Source organism: Aedes albopictus, chromosome 3 (assembly GCF_035046485.1).
Source record: "Aedes albopictus strain Foshan chromosome 3, AalbF5, whole genome shotgun sequence".
NCBI classification, from domain to species: domain Eukaryota; kingdom Metazoa; phylum Arthropoda; class Insecta; order Diptera; family Culicidae; genus Aedes; species Aedes albopictus.
The window spans coordinates 183605608-183621381 of record NC_085138.1 but is presented as its reverse complement, the minus strand read 5'-3'; the positions used below and the strand labels follow the sequence as shown (position 1 = coordinate 183621381).

The 15774-nt window shown below is 37.7% G+C and overlaps 1 protein-coding gene across 2 annotated transcripts in view; it reads right to left on the bottom strand.

The window, feature by feature from the left end:
• Positions 1-10744: 10744 nt before the first annotated feature.
• The window catches only part of LOC109398795 (sodium-dependent phosphate transporter 2), a 150695-nt gene continuing 145665 nt past the window's right edge, over positions 10745-15774 (bottom strand). For both annotated transcript variants that reach the window (XM_019671200.3, XM_029862864.2), the window contains exon 7: positions 10745-13241. In XM_019671200.3, the coding sequence (XP_019526745.2) occupies positions 12920-13241 (322 nt within the window). In that variant the 3' untranslated portion in view covers positions 10745-12919. The remainder of the gene's footprint in view (positions 13242-15774) is intronic.

Genomic DNA, 15774 nt, shown 5'->3' with positions numbered 1-15774 from the left:
GTCGAAAATTGAGTCTTGTAGATTTTTTCAAAGTTGAAGTTTTATGAGCTACAATACTAGTATTTATTGTCTTTATTTTATGCGCTTCCTTCATGAGTTCGTTGTAAAAGTTAGGAAGACTTGAATAATGTGACAATATTTTTTGTGTTTTTGGGTATGAATAACCATTACATTTCAGGGATTGTTTGGAATTCAATCACAAAATTATTATGTTTTTACAATATGCAAACATATTGACTTTTATGAAATTTTTAAGAAAAACTTCGTTTTAAAGAGATGCAGTACTTGTTTAGGAAACATCAGAAAACGATGCCGTATCCCGGATCTGACGTGCAATTTTGTCTAGTTTTTGGCTATATAGGTCACTGTTTGCGCATTTTTGCGCTAAGCGCGAAAATTTTTTTTTTCTATCAGGTCACAATGGAGCCGCATGGTTGTGGAGGAAGTGATATTGTTTGAAGTTTAAATTTTAACATAGTTCAAATTGACTTCAGAATACTAACAATTTAGTGTAATTTTCATTCTTGAAAGAGACTTTCACCAAGTCAGATGGTCATAAGGGGGGGGGGGGGGCTTGTCTGATAATGTAATAACGTAATGGCTACAGCTTTAACATTTTTTAAATTATTTTTTTTTTAATATTATTTTATTTTTTGACAGAAAAACACAATAAGGTGGGTGCTCCAGTTTAAAACAATAACCTGGAGAGGAAAGGAATGATGACTAAGTATGAATAAGCCTTTATTTTCTTAGACACTACCACATGTTGCTTCACCACATACAACTATAAAAGAGTTCAAAATACCTTCAAAATAAAAGAAAAACAAAAACAACCGTGAGAACATGAACAAATAACTACAAACCATTGCTCATTGATTTTCTTACACTGGTAAATTCTAACGATTCATCTTAATCGTTAGAATTGCTCAACAACCTTGGAAGCAATCTCTTCACGAACTTCTATCGAAGTTTCAATATATAGTGACACAAATTCGTCGACATCTACGTGTTTCTTTTCTACACGCACATCGCTACAGTTAAAAGCAACAATCATCTAAAAAATATAAAAGGAATTCACTAAATGGCGTTGAACGCTACGTTAAATATTTTTCTGTGTAAACGTCGCGATCACCAAGGCAATCTTTGAATATTTTAATCGCAATTTTATGAAACGAACATTTTACGCTCTTTAGTGAAACCCTTTTTATTGTTTTTTTATAACTTGAAGTTTTATTGTATGTTATTCATGCAGTTTCGTTAAACACATTTCTAAAGATTTTAAAAATATTTGCTGGAACTCTACTGTTCATAAATATGATTACCGAGCTCTGATGATCGTTTACAAAAATTCCCTTCAATATTGCGAATATGAATTGCCAATTCTTCGGTTGCCAATTGCCAATTGTTTCGGTTGCTTCGACAAGCGATAGCAGGGATCGATGTACCTTAAACCCAAACTCGGAAGAGCATATATGAAGTTGTTGAAACGAGATTGATAAAAAGCAGTTCAAATGTTACGCAGTTCACTATATTAGACTATCTGACCCTATAACGATTGAATTAACACAACTCCGTGCACCCACCGTAAAATGTCACGTGATCTATGGGCATTCCCTGAGAATAGACCACGTCTTGTCAGCCAACATTGGTGTGTATCTGAATTGATCCATTGAAAGAAAACGTAGGTAAATGATTTTTTCTATTGATTTATGTAGTTTTGAAGATTTTGGACCACCCTAACAGCAACAAATACACAATTATAGTTTATTTCAATACCAATACATGATTTAAGAACCCCCAAATTAAAAGGTTGATCAAAACCTACGTTCAGAAAGCACATCGTGATAGCTTATTATCGATTATTTTTACATGTTTTTCATAATCAGCAGATTTCAAAATTTTGAACCACCCTAATATAGTAAAATTAAAATATATGATAAGTTCCATATCAGAAATAGATTTAGGGCCGATTTCTTCACCTACCCGGCTTAATGACGTAAGCCTGGTTTATCTTAAACCACACTTAAAGTTAAGCCAAATTCTTAAACCAGGTTTAAATATTTGCATTTCTTCACACCGGCTTAGCAAATGAAGGCGATGGCTTAAGCTAAGCCAGGCTTAACGAAATTTCCCATGTCATTCCAGTGACTTTCCAATGGAAACGTCATTTTAAGCCACCGATATTTTGAAATGCCCGTTATATGCAGTATGAAGTAACAACAACAAAACATCCGTTGAAATTTTAGTAGGGAAAGCGGAATCGCTTGTTAAACTTTTCGGATGCAGAAGGAAATTAACAATCATGAACTACCTAGACTGTTGATATTTTACCCAACGCTAGTATCGACATTGCAGAAAAGGTGTTGCAATGTTGATTTTATGTTTTGATATCCAGAATCGCTCTTGCCGTGACAACTCCTGGTTGTGGATCAAACAATTGCATTATGATTCATAATACAACCGAAATCAGTTGCTTAATGAATCATATTGCAATTGTTTGGTATAGGTAGTACGAAAAACTAGTCCGTTGTGATACGGCAAGTATAAACCAAATTTCATAGTGCTGAGTTGTAAAAAGATATTTAAAATCCACTTGCGTCATTTTTAGGTAGTGGAACTTATGTATAAAATTTATAAATATAATTAGTCATTCCGATCATCATATAATATATTACTGTATAGTAGTAAGTACTGAAACATAAACTCACTTTTAACTTCAATTGTCCTTACATGACACGGTTTGTTGAGGAAACGTATTAGTATTCACAAGCTAATCGCATACCAGAAGGACATCATGGGTACTCTTTAAGGAGAAACTTCAGAGTATACAAATATGGCTGCCACAATGACCGACGTGGACCCCTGCTCACGTTTTCAAGAGCACAAATCTTGAAAATTTGTAAACAAATGTGCTAGATTTGGAAAAGCTGCCTCTTTTTGCAAGTGACCAAAGCCAGGATAAACAAATGAGGCATGTTTTGATGCTTTTTTCGTCAGATTTGTGCCTCTAAACTTTGTATGCAAATTTGCAATGGGATTTCTTGATGTTTCACCTTAACCAGATTAAATTGTTGCGTAAGCCACGATTTTCTGCTTGTTTGAAATGTTTCATGATTTTGCGAATGAGATAATCAAAGATTACCTTGATGATCGCGACGTTTTCTCAGTTTACGCTGTTAAGTGAATCCCCCTATTCTTTTTACATGGTAAATTTTTCTTGTAATACAAGTATTTGGAATTGAAAAAATTGGTAATCGTACTGGGAAACCGAAAAAAAAGAAGGGAATTTCAAAACTGAAATTGAGTGGCCACCCTGAAGAAAAAACCTGCCAATAATATCCAACGTCACCCTATTAGGCAGCATCCATTTATTACGTAACGCCAAAATTGACATTTTTTGACCTCCCCTCCCCTTCTCCGTAACGCTTTTTTGTATGAAACCTTACAATTTTTGTATGGGCTGTAACGCTTGACCATACTCCCTCCCTCCCCCTAGAGAGCGTTACGTAATTTGTGGATGGCGTGTTACGTATTTAAAATATGTAATGTTTGGAATTACACCACGAATAATATTTTTTATATTTAGAATTGTGAGTCAAAATGTTGAATATTCGATGGGCTAAACGTGCTTTGAACTAAGTTTTTGTATGAAATCGGTGTATAAAAAGTTATTAGAAGAATTTTTTTTGAGTGCCATCCTATGTTTGTTTGTTAAAATATAACATCTCTTGAACCATAACAGACAAACATATGTTTATTGTGACCTAAAATTATGGAAGGACCGGATTAAAATAAATAAAAACTTTAATGCGGATGTACTTTCGACTTCCAAATCAGGATGACAAATTTCCAAAACTATCAACACGGTGCCTTTTTGAAGACTCAATCTAATGTAAAAACTTAATTGTCCCAAAAACCGATGTTGAATTCATTATATTGACGACGCGCTGGTTGTAGATTATCATTTTCTTTATTATCACCTCCATCCGTATCCAAACGTTTAATAATTGTATCGTTCCTAAGTGTACATGTTTCATAAAAAATATCTTTAGCTGTTTTAAAAATGTATCCATGAATCAGGTGAAGAAACCCAAACTCTGCAATTTGCGGCTTAAGCCTGGCTTATCTCTGCTAAGCCACCTCCGAGCACCGCTTAAAATAAGCCACGCTTAACGTAAACCGTAGCTTTATTAAACCAGGTTTAGTGGTTAAGCCGAGGTGAAGAAATCGAAAAAAAGTTAAGCCCGGCTTAAAATTTTGCTAAGCCTGGTTTAAAATTAAAGCCCGGGTGAAGAAATCGGCCCTTAGGGAACTAAAATCATCATAACCTGTGAATTTTAGCAATTTCGGTTAACATTTGAGGTTTTGTCCGACTTTTGTATGGAGGCCCGCCACTGTGCACCGTTCCAAATGATCTAGCAATATTATCCATGTCATCCGCAAAACAGTCGAATTGGCCGGATGTCGTGAAGATTGTATCCCGACTATTAACCCGTTTGTCCCCAGCTGCGAAGTGAAAGTTCAAAAAATCACCAACAGCGCATTTTGCAACAAAATTTGACCAAATTTTGAATACAATTTCGCACAACACTCTAGTTTTGCAAATATACGGGAATTTTCTTGGACTTCTGGACGGAGTAAGGCCAAGTCGGGTTAAAATAAGGCCAAGTACGATTTGCACCACTATAACTTTCTTTTTATCGAAGTATTTCTATGGAAGCTTACATATTCCGTAGCAACTTCAACAGGTTCGATTTTGAGATTTTTGAAAGGTCTCCTTTGAGTTCTTGGGATATTGAACATTCCTGAACCATCCAAGTCTACATTTACGTTTGTTATTTTCATATGACATTAAACACGAGATATGATTCCCTTATTGATCCCATAGGTCATCGGAGACATCTTTAGAAAATGAATGAATCTCTCGATGGATTGTCCGAATCCGTCCTTACAAAATATTATTACTCGAAATAATCACCACGGATGATTTTCAATTGTTTTTATCGCTCTTGATTGCACCAATATTTGAAAATCTGTCAAATGTTTGATATGTCAACGTACTGCATACAATTGGACGATCTTATTGAAGTCATGCCTTGACGTCAGAGAACTGTAGATTGACTACAATGAAAGTTATTAGCACGTGAAAACAGCGGTTAGCTACAGAAACCAATACTACACGAACTACCCGGGATGACCTGGTTGAAGTCAGGCCTTTAGCTCATTGAGCTGTAGATAAACTGTAATCACATGTTTTACCTATGTGGAAGCTCTGTGCACTATGCAAACTCATATTGTACCATGTGTCAATAAAAAGGTCTCTCGAAACTGTTCCTAGCAAAATTTGTTGATCTAAGCGAAGTCATGCCTTGACTTCAGAGAACCATAGATAGACAGCAATTTGCACGCGGAAAATAACGGTTAGAAACTAATACAACATTCAACAGGAGTAAGAACATTCCTCGACTAGATTCCTGAGTTCCCGGTTGAAGTCAGGCCTTGAGTTCATGGAACTACAGTAAACTTTCGGTCGTTGGGCTACGTTTAGGTGGGCTACGTTTTAACTGGGCGCCCGTTAGGTAGGCTATAGCCCAGTTAAAACGAAGTCAAACGTCACTTTTTGACGTGAAGCATGATTTGTCAAGGTTGACAGCTCAAAACTCAGCCCACCTAGTGAAAGTTTTTCACTAACTGGGCTACGAGTTTAGTAAAACGAACGAAAGTTGACTGTATTTATAAACATTAATCACATATTTTACGCATGGAACCTCTATGCAATAGAGGTAATAAACTATAGAGTAAGAATGTCGCTGGCGTCGCTGCCGAAACATCTCTTGCTGGCGGAGATAGGCCGGGCTATAAGTGTCAAAACGAAAAAGTATGCACTTTGACAGATAGATACCCGACATGTTCGCGAGCGAGAACAAAGGGAACAGCAGCGACATTCGTCCTCTATAGTTTATTAACTCTATTCTCTATGCACTCCATAAACTCATATTTTATAAAAAGAAAATCGGGTTAAGTACGGTTCCTTTGAATTCCACTAAGAATTTGCATCCTTTGACAGATACGTATTTCGACCTCAACTGTAAGGTCGTCTTCAGTGTCTTGTACTTGACTCGACGTCGAGTGTCTTGTACTTGACTGACGTCGAGTCAAGTACAAGACACTGAAGACGACCTTACAGTTGAGGTCGAAATACGTATCTGTCAAAGGATGCAAATTCTTAGTGGAATTCAAAGGAACCGTACTTAACCCGATTTTCTTTTTATTTACAGATATTCCCCTAACAAGCCCAGGTTAATCATCATCATATTTTATCATGTGTCAATTAGAAGGGTTCTCACAACTAGTCCTAGGAAAATTTGCTGACCTAAGCGAAGTCATGCCTTGACTTCAAAGAACTGTAGATGGACTTCAATTAGAGCTATTTACACGCGGAAAACAACGGTTAGCTCCAGATACACCTTACTTCACCGAACAGAAGTAAGTAAGTTCCTCGAATAGATTCCTGAGTACCTGGAATGGCCTAGTTAAAGTCAGGCCTTGAGTTCATTGTGCAGTAGATTACCTGCAATCACATGTTTTACCTATGTGGAACCTCTACTGTGCACTACATAAACACATACTCTATCATATGTCAATAAAATTGTCTCTCTAAATTATTCCTAGGAAAATTTGATGATCTAAACGAAGTCATGCCTTGCCTTCAGAGAACCGTAGATGGACTACAATGCGAGTTATTTGCATGCGGAGATAATCACTCCGTTCATTTGTAGACTTGGATGGTTCAGGAATATTCAATATCCCAAGAACTCAAAGGAGACCTTTCGAAGAATCTCAAAATCGGACCTGTAGCAACTTTAACCATCATTAACCCTTAAAGGCGCACGACAATAAAAACTGATTTAAAAAATAAATTAATAATTAATAACAAAAGTGAAGGTCAATTATTTTGGAGCGTTTTTAGGTACCGTAATACGGGGTAACATTGATCGGCTTGACCGACCTCATGAAATGTACAAACAAGCATTTTACAATGAATTGGTTTCTGCTTTCGAATGGTTTATCGTAATCTGCTATTATTTAGCCATCAAATGAAATGTAGTTCATGAAAATTGCATTACATAAACATTGAAATAAATCTATTTTTCCAAAACTCTGTTTCGTAACAGAATGAGATACAGTCCGGATTCGCTGGTTGGGTCACGACTGCGCCCCGATTAGCGAATCGTGTTCGTTCGTTGGGGCAACTGACAACTGATCAAAATGCTCTAGACACACGCAAGTGACGAGAAATACGTCACGGAACACTCACATACTTGCGTAAACGTTCTGTATACAGGAGCTGTGATGCGACGGCGGTCAGACGTCAAACTCGTTTTGACATCTATTTTGACATTGACAGTGCTTTTTAGTTGGGTTTTGCCCCAACCAGTGAACATTCAACCATCGAGACAGCCCATCTAACGAGCTCTCAATGAACGAATCGTCACTGTACATTGTCAAACATTCATGCTTGGCATGAATACTAGATACAATATGAGGTTCGAAATCACTGTATTACTTTCATATGATATCCAGGAGTTGGATTAAATAAATGAAACTTTTATGAAAGTGCTCTTTTTCAATAAAATATACGATTTTTGAAAGAAGGCATTAAATTTCTTAAGCTATTGCATACCTTTAGGCGTTATTCGCAGTTTAGAGGATTTTATTCTATAAATAACTTAAAAAGTACATAACTTGTAAGAATTTGGACAACATATTCGAAATCAGCGACCTCGAATTTAGTAAGTAAGGGTATTTTCAACACAAACGAACATTGATCACTAACATGATCAATGTTACCCCAAATCAACAAAATTAAAAATTCGATTAAAAAGCCTATTTAAACATGTTTAAAAGTTTTACAATAGTTTTTCGAGTAGCTTAACACATACTCAGAGGGCCAGTACTTGTTTTAAAAATATAAAACATGTAACGTTTGCTTTAACAAGAGAATTATTCAAGAAAGATCGGAAATTCTGATCAATGTTACCCCGGATTACGGTATGTTGTTTTAAAACAACATTGCGCTTTTAAGGGTTAAGCAACGGAACACACATTGACGTCCTTCGTTAAGAAGAAAGTTATAGTGGCGCAAATAGTGCTTGGCCTTATTTTTACCCGACTTGACCCAGTGACCCACCGGCCTTACTTCGTCCAGAAGTTCAAGAAAATTTTGATCCCGTATATTTGCAAAACTAGAGTGCTGTGCGGGTTTGTATTCAAGTGAAAATTACAACGTTTGGTTGCCTTGCCATTCATGCACACAACAGAAACACGTGTTTGATGGTCAAATTGAGATTCAGGTAAAATATGAAAAATTCACGTACTTTGGTGGGAATCAAACCCACGACTCACAATTCGCTAGACGGGCGCTTCAAGCTACGGATCTAGGCGAGTATTTCCGGCCGCCCCTAAAAACACATAACTAAACTCGATTCCACTAATGTACACGGTTTTGTTCGTTTTCACAATCCAAATCTCCTTCGGATGGAATTAGATGAATAGGTAATCTACGCGTCTCTGCTGTGTGCAATGTGCATGAATATCAGAGCGGGAGCGGATTTTTTTTTCTAAAATTGTCGTCCGACTAAACTAGACTAGATGGCGCTCGCTATCGACATACATATAAAGAATTACGAAGAAAATCAGAATCTGGATGATAGAATAGGCCAATATTCGGCAGTATGTATTTATGAGAAAGGTGTGTGACGGCGACAGATTAACCACGAACTCGCTGCAATCTACGGCGAACCTAGCATCCAGAACGTGGTCAAAGACTGCAGGATACGGTGGGCAGGTCATGTTAGAAGAATGCCGGACAACAATCCTGCAACGTTGGTGTTCGCTACTGATCCGGTTGGCACAAGGAAGCGCAGAGTGCACGATGAGCGGACCATATGGGGCATGATCTGTCGAGGAGAGTGAGCGGCAGTCACAAACAGATTATTTGTGGCGTTGATTATCCTCAGTGATATTATTCCGGCTCGTCACATTTGCTGTGTAGGGGGTTGTGGGGCAAGATGGCCACCCTGTCTTTTAAGCATTAATTCGCAACACAAAAATATTTTCTGCATGGGTTGTGATTATAAACAATGCTTTATGTTTATAATGTGCGAAAAAGTTACTATTAGTTTGAAAAATCTGCTATAAAACAGTGTTTGAAGTTTGAGTGTTCAAAAACAGTGTTTTCTTATAGTATCATGTCATCTGATTTTAAGGATTAGTAATGAAATAACATTGTTTTAAAAATTATTTTTAATTTTTAATGGTGTCTTTATGTGACTGATGTTCAGCCTCGACAATAAAATTTCAATGTTTTAAATTAATTATGTCATATAAAAAATGATAAACATATCGTAATCATTCGGGGCAAGATGGCCACCTGTGGTAAGGCTTATGTCGCCATCCAAAAATCAATCTAAATCAGCCTTAAACTGTTATTGATGTTTAGAGATATTGCAAAACCACAGAAAATTGCTTTTCATATTAGTTGAAGCTGTTAAAATTAATTACGATGGAGATGATACCTCAGAAATACTTTGAAGTTATTTGCTGTTGAACGGTGATTGGTTTCATTGAATATTTTGGCACAAGGATGGAAAATCGTAGCTAAAACCGCTATAAGGGTTCGTAACAAGACGTTGAATTACAGTATAGTGCATAAAAAGAGTAGTAATATATCTAAATCGTTTCGAGAAAAACAAGTTTGCTGAATAAATAGACCAAATCATAGAACATTTCCAAATAAATTTTTATCAATTTTATTTCAAACCTTATCATAAAGAAAATGATGGCAAATACTACACCATCTGTAGGCAAAGCGTTGCGGATGATTCGACCTTGGTTTATTGAACGTTGCTTAGGGATTAAAACATACTCATTGTAAAAATTTAGCTCTGTGGCTGTCTTGCCCCGATGGGGTGGCCATCTTGCCCCATATGGCAAAAATTCTATGTCGAAAGTAACATTTTTCAAATGAATTTATTTTGCAATGGTAGTGCAGAATAAAATGCTTTTTTGTGTTAATAAGATAGAAAAGACATGAAACAAAGGGAATGAGTGTTAAATAGCCATATTCTAATGAAAGTATATGCTCCCAAGGCGCCTAAGCTTAGGGTGGCCATCTTGCCCCACAACCCCCTACTGAATTGGAAGGAGGACGAAAACCATGGAAAGCCCTATACGTTAACAACAGAATCAAATTTGTATCATTCAGCATTAGGACCATTGCCAGTTGCATAAACCTTCGCATATCGTTCCGATCCACATACATTTAGGGTTGTGGTGGGGAGTCCTGTTAGTAGTTTAGTTAGCGCGTTCTTTAGTAATTTGATAACATAACGTGCAAAGCGCTTCCGGATATTCTGCCAGCAATTTTTATCCCACATATTATGGATGGATATTATGATGTTTCGGAATATAATCATTTCTTTCTGTTATAAATCAATGGTCTATCCAAAGATGCCGACAAATTGTAAAAGTTGAAACAAATAAAACACAAAAGTTGCACATCGTGTCAGGATGAAAGATTTATTACTTTCTATATACCTTACAATGTTATTTGATTTTTTTGGTGACATCTTTCACTTTTAGAAATTACGCATTATTCAAAGTTATCAGCTAAATTAACTTTCAGTTTTTATCTCTTCATAACAAACGACTTCTTGTACTCTTAATCAATTCAATAACAACGTCTTCTTCTTCCAAACATGGGCGAGGACATTTTTAAGTCGCCATGCGTCTCCAACGAATCGTCGCTCATTCGTTTCCCTTGCGTCGTTTTTTTTAAGTACGACCCTCGCCTCCCGGAATCATTAAGTATTTCGTTGCAGTACAACACAGCCTTTGAACTTTGAATCTGTTTTGATTTGCCGACTGTTTTTTGTCATTTCCAAAAGCGAAAGACGGCAGTTTTTTTCTTCCCAGCGTAAGTAAACAATTTTCCAAGTCTTTTTTTCTTCTTCTTTCTGTACCTTCGCATTAGCTCAATCGAAATGGACTGGGTGTGAAGTGTAGAGTGCTGACACGTGGGCTTCGTATTACAGAAGGTTTCACGCTGGGCTAATTCTCTAACACACACGGAGAGCAACATTTATTTGGGGTTCAAATGGAAAATGCCTTCTTAGCTTTTTTTTGGTTTTTTTAATTTTGTTTTGTTTGCTTTTCTGCTTTATCTTTTTCCACTTGTCCTCTTTTTTATTTAATTGTAAGTATCACCCTTAATATAAGTAATTAATAATTCTAATATAAATTTTACGTTTCCTGCTCGACTACCGGATGTTTTGTGGTCATTCAATGTTCTACACATTTCTTTTCGGTCTAAGCATTTTTTTATTTCCAAACACTATTTTACGAGACGATCTATACGCTAAACTATCAGTGGAACCTACTTTTCGCTCTTCTAAGTATAGCAGCTACGAATTAAGAGAAAATTGAGAAAATCATAAATTCAAATGAAATGAGAAATTCGATTTGTTTTACGCCTACTACGCTTAAGTCGGTGCGGGAGGAAGCGAGCAGCGGTTGGTTGGATGCTGCCTAGTTTGCGCACTTACACAACTTAAAGAGGATGCACAATAAGACGGTATTAAGCGGGGAAACGGAACACAGGATAACGAATTGTCGTCAAATGACGGGCCACCGCGAGATTTCGGTTGATTCCGGACTTTTACCTGGCCTTGTGAGGACCTACCGCTAGAGAGATTTTTTTTTTGTCTACACGTGGCGGCCGCTAAAGCCTAGACATTTATTGTAACAACGATTTTCGGTATCGATTTTCACAGTAACACATGTATTAACTTTTGCAATATCACACTACCGCCCATGGCGTAGCGCTTTTCCAAGAACACATCGGCGATGGGCGGAACATCAATGTATGTATTCTCTAACGGATTTCTTTGGGTGATTTAGTTTTCCAGTGCTTGTATGAGAGCAAATCCAGTCGTTTCATCATTCAGAATTGTTCAGCAAGAACTTAACTAAGAAAGCTAAACCAGAATAAAGAAATACTTTTCCATACAATGTCTGTTACACATTTTGTTCTTTTAGTTCTAATTTCCAACAGATCAAAAACAAGCTTTGCCATTCAGTTGTTCTGTTTGAATGACAAAACGTAACCATCTTCTATGATTCTCATCTACCCGAGCAGTGCTGCAAAAAAATCAATATTAGTGAAGCATAAAACACTTCAAGCGTAGCTAAGAACAAATTAGTGTGAGCTTCCCGATGATAGTAAGCAAATAAGCGAGCGTTAGCGGTCATGGTGGTGGTTGCATAAAATTGACAGTGTTTGTGTGTTTTTGTTTACTGATTGAGTCGAAACAAGTGCAGTTCGTTTGATTGTTTTTTTTTTGGTTTTCAACAGCGATTTTTATTTTGTTCTAATTTCTGTGGGTTATCACTTGTTTTTATTGAGATTTACACTTAAAAATAATTATTGTATTTATCATTGTAACTACTCCCAGCTAATTATACTTAATCATCGAGATAAACTACCTTTATTTGGCTGCATAAGCTCCATCAAAATGAAGAAGTACAACTAAAAGCTCCGTTTGTGTTCCATAAAAGGAAGCCAAGACAAAAAACAATAAGTTTTTCTTTAAGTATACTTTTTGTTCAAAAAATACCTTACAAAATCATTTATATCTTCAGACTGTTATGCGTTACTTTTTAAAAACAAATTATAAATAAAACTTTTACAAAAACAACTCATTCACCCATTAAAACAAACGCTTTCAAACTCTGATCTGAGAGACTTATCCAACAAATCAACAACTGTCGAACCCCGATTTCCCTCTCTCTCTCACTAGACGACCTGATCCGTCCTCCCTTCTTCCCACCACGCCTATGCATCCTTCTCGACGTTGTCTCACAGCACTATGGCACACAGGGCGTACATGAAGCCGGCACTGAGCAGCGCCGCAACCGGTACGGTGACCACCCACGCATACACAATATTCCGGAACAGGCCCCAATCGACGGCCTTCTGCTGTCCGGTGGCGTAGTGGTGATGCTCGTGCGGATTCCGCAGCTTCATGGCCTTCTCCTCGTCCGGCGAGAGCTTTTTTGGGGCGCTGGCCTGGCCGACAAACACTACCGAACCCACCTTGCAGTGGGTGGTGGAAATGGGCAGACCGATCTTGGACGCCAGCAGCACCGTGAAGGCTGCACCGATCTCGATGGTGAAACCACTGAAAAGAGAAGAAGGAGTGACAGCATAAGTTAAAGTCACAATTCACTTACATAAGTATATTTTCTATTGATCATAAGGATAGATCAGCATACAATTCGATTGTGCTCTGCTACCCTTTCCCGAATAACTAGGCTGACCAGATTTGTCCCGTTTAAATACGGGACACATTCTGAAAACTCAACAAAAAGGAAATCAATGGCCAAACACAGAAATGCATGTTTTTAATAATGCTGTTTCATCTGGAAACAACAAATAATTCAGTCAAAAACCTTAACTATGCTCCAGTGACGTGTGTTTGAAAATTTTGCTGTCCCGTTAAATACGGGACGGATGGTCAGCCTACGAATAACCCATTTCCCCGCAAAGAATAGGCACACAGGTACATTTCATTCTTGTTGTAAATGACCACTTGCCACAAAATGTTCGTGGTCTTGAGGACCAATTATAATTTGACAAGTCGTTAGGGTCAATTTGATTCTAGAAAGAACAAGCAGCAATGGAAAGAAGGAGTCATATTATACCATTCTCCATTCAGCAGTGTTTCAGCAGGCCTTAGGAATAGAACTTGAAATAACGGGAGCGGGACATTTGGCATAAGGTCGTTTGGCGTAAGGTCACTTGCAGTGAAGAGAATTGTCAGACAAAAGAGGCACAAAACAAGCAACAAAGAAGGTGCGACGATTACTCTTTATCCCTACTGGTAACAGATAATGACATGATCTCGAATTTTTTGTTGCAGACAAAACGGAAGCTGAATTTGTTGCGTACTTTTCAACTCGTGAATAATCAATTATTGCTAACCCAAAGTCGAAACTTTTTGATGATAGAGCTTCACCAGAGCTGCAGTGTTTACCGACTCGAAGTTACCGTTCGAAAATCGCAATGCAAGGCTTAAAAATCTTTAAACTTGTGGTGTACGATGTTAATCCCATTATTTTCAAGTTGGGACAAACTTATGTCGCATGGGTTTGTTTGCCGCAACAAATGCAGGTTGCGACATTGTCATTATTGTTGCGCGATGGTTGAATTTTGATTCACTGGTCACTTGGCATAAAGAAATTTGGCATAACGGTCATTTGGCATAATGGACATTTGGCATAATCGAAATGCACCCTTCTTTATTATGCCAAGTGTCCATTATGCCAAATGACCGTTATGCCAAATGACTTTATGCCAAAAGGCCTTATGCCAAATGACTTTATGCCAAATGACACAGACCCCATTATATCTTATCCTAACTATGAGTTATAGGGTTTTGAATATTTTTGACACTGGCACCACCTAGCACTTTAGTTCGAGATTTGAACTAAAGTCGCAGTTGCCAAATATTGCGCATTTCCCACCCCACTGGACCCGTTTCGCAGTTAGTATAAGTGCGGGATCGTGAATAAAACTGCGATATTGCATCGAATCGTGTCGGTGTCTTGGGCGCCCTTATGCATTACAAGGTGCTGAATAAGTGCGCAGAAGACACCGATACGATTCGATGCAAAATCGCAGTTTTATTCACGATCCCGCACTTATACTAACTGCGAAAGGGGTCCAGTGGGGTGGGAAGTGCGCATAAGGCGCCATCTATCGGATAAGTCACGAACCTAAGTATATGTTTCTAGCGTTTGTAACGTGCTGAATAACTTTGTCAAAGACGGCACAATTCTATCTCATCCGGATTCTGAGACATAGACATTTGAACATTGTTTACACCAGTGCCACCTAGCGGCCAAATTCCGAACTCAGGTCGCCGTTGCCAGATACATAGTTCTTAGTTTGCTGAACTTATTTGCTGAGAACGGCACACTTCCAGCTTATTAGAATTTCGAGATACACTCGATTATTTTTTTGTACGGGTCTGGTTCATTGGCGCAACTAGAGGGGGGGGGGCAGATCCCCCCCCAGAATCCTCCAGGCCCCCCCAGAAATTTTTTATGACTTTATATATGGAAATTAGAAAAAATCTGAAAACCACTGTCGTGGTGACAAACATAGATCTATATTCTCAATTTAGTTGAAAATCGGAGTTTTCGACTAGCGAAGTTGGATTTTTCTCCAAATCCGTGTATCGAACCTAACTTCGAAAGTGGTGCACGGATTTATAGAAACATCCAACTTCGCTAGTCGAAAATTCCGGGTTTCAACTGCACGTACAGTAATAGAAATTTATTTGGCATAATATGTGTTTTAGGGTGGCTCAAGCTTGTATGACAAAACCTCATGTCAAAAAGTTCGATGGGCCCCCTTCTCATTTCGTTCTATATGACGCCACGATGCTGTGGTCAAATTTTCAGCCAAATCCGTTAACATTAGGGCGGTGCTAAACTCGTTTGAAGTTTGTATGGGAGTTTATATGGAAAAACATCGATTATTGCAATTTTCTACTAAGGGGTTCTAATTTTCCTTAAAACACGTAATCAATCCTATAGAAATATTGCCTGGGATATGCCGAAAAACTTTGTCGAAGACCGCAACGTAATCAGATACTTGCGAAAAAAGCTATAGCCTAGACAGTACTGGCACATTCAATGAGATTTTAT